Below are 3,503 nucleotides of genomic sequence, written 5' to 3' on the forward strand. Positions count from 1 at the left end.
TCGGAACTAAGCTCGAAAAATAAATTTGAAGGTCAATTAAATTATACGACATGAGGTAAAGTTCTCTTTTTTAATTGAACTGGTGCATTTTAAGTGTATTTATTTATTTAGTGGTTCATTTATATAATTCTGCTTTTATTTCTAATTATGTCAGTTTTGGTCCTCCGTACTGCAAGAAGCCTGATAATCATCTATTCATTCATATCAGGTGTGTTGGAGCAGAGAAGCAAGTAAAACATGCAGGGCTGCAGCCCTCCAGGACCAGGATTGCCCACCCCTGCTGTAGGGGAACAAAACTAAAAACCAGCATCCTTGTTCATTTTGGACTGACCAAAGTCAAGCKTAAATATAACCTGAGGTCTAAATAACCAAACCTGACATATTTTCTAAAAATACTTGGCAAAACTACAGCAAACAGGGTTCTTAGTTTCATAATGCAATACAATAGCAAAACTGTCTAACTTAAACTGAATGTTTCTTGCACAAATACGTTTTTAGTTTAAAAAAAAACTTATGTAATACAGCTCTTTAGTGGTCAGTTTCCCATAATAAACAATCAACGAAGACTTTAAGAAGAAGCATTATGTCCAGAAATGTGTGTGTGCTTTCCTAACAAAACAATGCAGACCTCTAGGGATCAGAGATAAATATGGGAGTAATGCCAATACATCATTAGACAAATTAGCTGAAGGGATGTTAGCAGTGAAAGTCGATATAACAATCTACTACAGGAGCTAATACACTTTTGCTACATTTACTTAAACTTGCAAAAKGTATTAGGTGAAAATAACGTTAGCAGTTCAAGAGCATTAATACTTAATAAAACATTTTAAAATGCAACATTTTAGCCAAAGCTGTACAATTACGATGCTAAACTCACATTTAGGAGAGAAAAAATAGATCACAATAATGGTGATGTTGACCACAACAGTGACCAACAATGTTATTATCTAATCTGCGTTGTATGACTTAGCTCACAATTCACGACAAAAACAAGTGATGTTAGTCGATGCTAACTGAGCAGGCAGCACTTTTAGCAAACTGAGACGCCATGATGATAAACCAACAACATTCCAATAAAAGCGGTTAATAATACTTTAATGACTATGTTAACTCAGAAACAAGTTTGCGGATTAAAGCTAATATAAACCTAGTCAGTGGGCTGACAAGTGGGCGACGGAGGTGGCTAACCAGCTTCCAAACCCACACAGGTAAACGTCACCTGACGTTTAATCCACAGCTGAGGAGGTTCAAATTGGTTGCAGCTGTTCAAAAAATGTTTTAAAGACGAATCTTTCACCCCTCACGGCAACAGATGCTCGGTCGGTGCTTCCCAATTCAACAGCTCTTGACAGGGAAAGGCTATCAAGCGAGTAGCTAATCATAACTACACCAAGGGCAAAACGTGACCAAAAAGAGCGGCTGCAACAATAATGTCGTTTACGTTAAAGGGCCACTTACCTGTAAATTAACCTGTGTTCGCTTCGGCAAAGCGTTCGGCGAAGATTAAATTGGGGTGGCAAAAATAAAAACGAGTCAGCTGGCTATTAGTTAGCTCATGGCTAGCTCCGTGGCTAACTCCTGGGACTTGCACCGTTAGCTGTTAGCAGCGGACTGACTGCACCTCTCGTGGGCTTGGCTCCGTCTGACAACGCCCGCCGCCAGCCGGGTAGTCTTTCAGACAACAAGTCAGTTTTACTTTAGTGTTTGAATGAGTTCTTTATTCGCATAAAAAAATGATATTGTGGCAACTTGCATGCAGTATTAAAGCAATTGGCAGAAAATAATGGAATAATTGGCTAATGAGCATCAAAAATAGCTTTTGGTTTAAATTTTTACATAATTTTAACCATAAACGCCAACATTGTGTGTTTAGTTCAAGCAATAATTTAGTAGAAATATACATTATATGGTGGCCTGTATTAAAATGGCCAAAAATAAGGAGGCGTCAACATAACTTTGACTTTTTTTTTTTTTTTTTTTTTTTTTTTTTTTTTTTTTTTTTGCTTTTAGTGATGGACAAGGCCATCATTTCCAAACTGCACCTAAAGTTTGCAGAGAAGACTTGGAATGAAACTTTTCAGCTCGTCCGAAAATGCATGGTGAGACCTATAAGTGTTTTAATTTWGCATCATTGCAGTTTAGTTGTTGAGTGAATTGTTAGAATGGCTCTTTAAAAAGCTGACACACAGGATGATGCACATCAGCTTAGAGACCATGAGATGATTTGTACTGGAACACAACAATTGGTTTCCTTCTGCAGATTGACAGCACCAATAAAATGCATGTGCCCATCTCAACAAAACAAATGTTATTTTAAGGTTTGGAGCAAATTATTTCCCTCTGCAATGTTTACATTGGTCCTATAATTTATTTGGGCTCTACTCRCAGATATCTATTGTTTGGGTGAATCATAGTTTTATTGTTTTTTTGTTTGGAGGGTGGTATTTTAACACCGAGTCTAACTTGCAAGCTGAGACTCTGAGAAGAAAAGAGATGTTAGTTTTCTTTGGAGTTATCATGGGTGGAGCAGCRCAGCAGATAAAGCGTGTGGATTAATCTAAAGTGGAGCTTGGCAGGGGTCAGTCCCTGGAGTCTGGTAGGGGAAACATGATTACTTGGTGGTCCGAGGTGATGTGTGGTCCAAAGGGATAATGCAGTKGGGATTAGTTACGCAATACTTTGTTAGTAGTGATCATTGTGGGATTCAGAAAGTACAGACTGACGCGCAGGTCATGTTTTCTCTCCCGGATACCCTGAAAGTTGCGTTTTTAAATATGTTTTTTTTTTTTATTTCCACATGCACCGCGCATCCCAATGTTAATATTTGAGCCTTGCCGTGGCGTCACACAGCTTGTGCTCCTCGGTGGGACGGGTGGACAGGACCAAAGGCTGTTGACACAAGCCTCTCGCTGTAGCACAACTGGCTCTTTGTTTTTATTTTCCTCCCTTTTTGTCTCACAATAGGAGAAATCCAGAGACAAATCCAAACCTTGTGAGACGCTTGTTAGATCCCTGGAAAGACTCCAGAAAGAGCTTCGTGGTAAACACACAAACATTCCAGTCATTTTTTAAAAGGCCCTTAGTGCATGGCCTTTGTTCTCATTCTTTATCTATGTCTTCCAGCTCCCTCTATGAACACCACAAAGTCCCGTTTGGAAACGATAGCCAAGCAACAAGGGTAAAAAGAACTGACTTAGTTTGTACTTTGGTTAAATCCTGTCTCGTATATGCAGTTTATTTGCTTCTATTATAAAAAACGCATAATTTATTGTGGTGATAAATTCATGTTTTCTTTTAAGGATGGGTTTTCACGTTACTGAGGCCACATGCTATCTGACAGATAACTTATTTTATGTGGAAGTTGTGTTGTTACCAGATGGTGAAGTGAAGGAAGTAAAAGTGGCCCCCCATGGAAAAYCCCCTTCTGTAAGTTATGTCTATCAAGCCATTTGAAACACTTTTTTTTCCTTTTGATTTTTGCTTGATTAAATATATATATA

General features: G+C 38.4%; 1 protein-coding gene across 1 annotated transcript in view; it reads left to right on the forward strand.

Annotated features, from left to right (window-relative positions):
- The first annotated feature begins 1,243 nt into the window (after positions 1 to 1,243).
- The window catches only part of med1l (mediator complex subunit 1-like), a 5,785-nt gene continuing 3,525 nt past the window's right edge, over positions 1,244 to 3,503 (forward strand). Inside the window, exons 1-5 of the mRNA XM_014005346.1 lie at positions 1,244 to 1,688; positions 2,014 to 2,102; positions 2,968 to 3,043; positions 3,127 to 3,181; positions 3,303 to 3,429. Of these exons, the coding sequence (XP_013860800.1) occupies position 1,688; positions 2,014 to 2,102; positions 2,968 to 3,043; positions 3,127 to 3,181; positions 3,303 to 3,429 (348 nt within the window). The 5' untranslated portion in view covers positions 1,244 to 1,687. The remainder of the gene's footprint in view (positions 1,689 to 2,013; positions 2,103 to 2,967; positions 3,044 to 3,126; positions 3,182 to 3,302; positions 3,430 to 3,503) is intronic.

Source organism: Austrofundulus limnaeus, unplaced genomic scaffold (assembly GCF_001266775.1).
Source record: "Austrofundulus limnaeus strain Quisiro unplaced genomic scaffold, Austrofundulus_limnaeus-1.0 Scaffold30, whole genome shotgun sequence".
Taxonomy (NCBI): domain Eukaryota; kingdom Metazoa; phylum Chordata; class Actinopteri; order Cyprinodontiformes; family Rivulidae; genus Austrofundulus; species Austrofundulus limnaeus.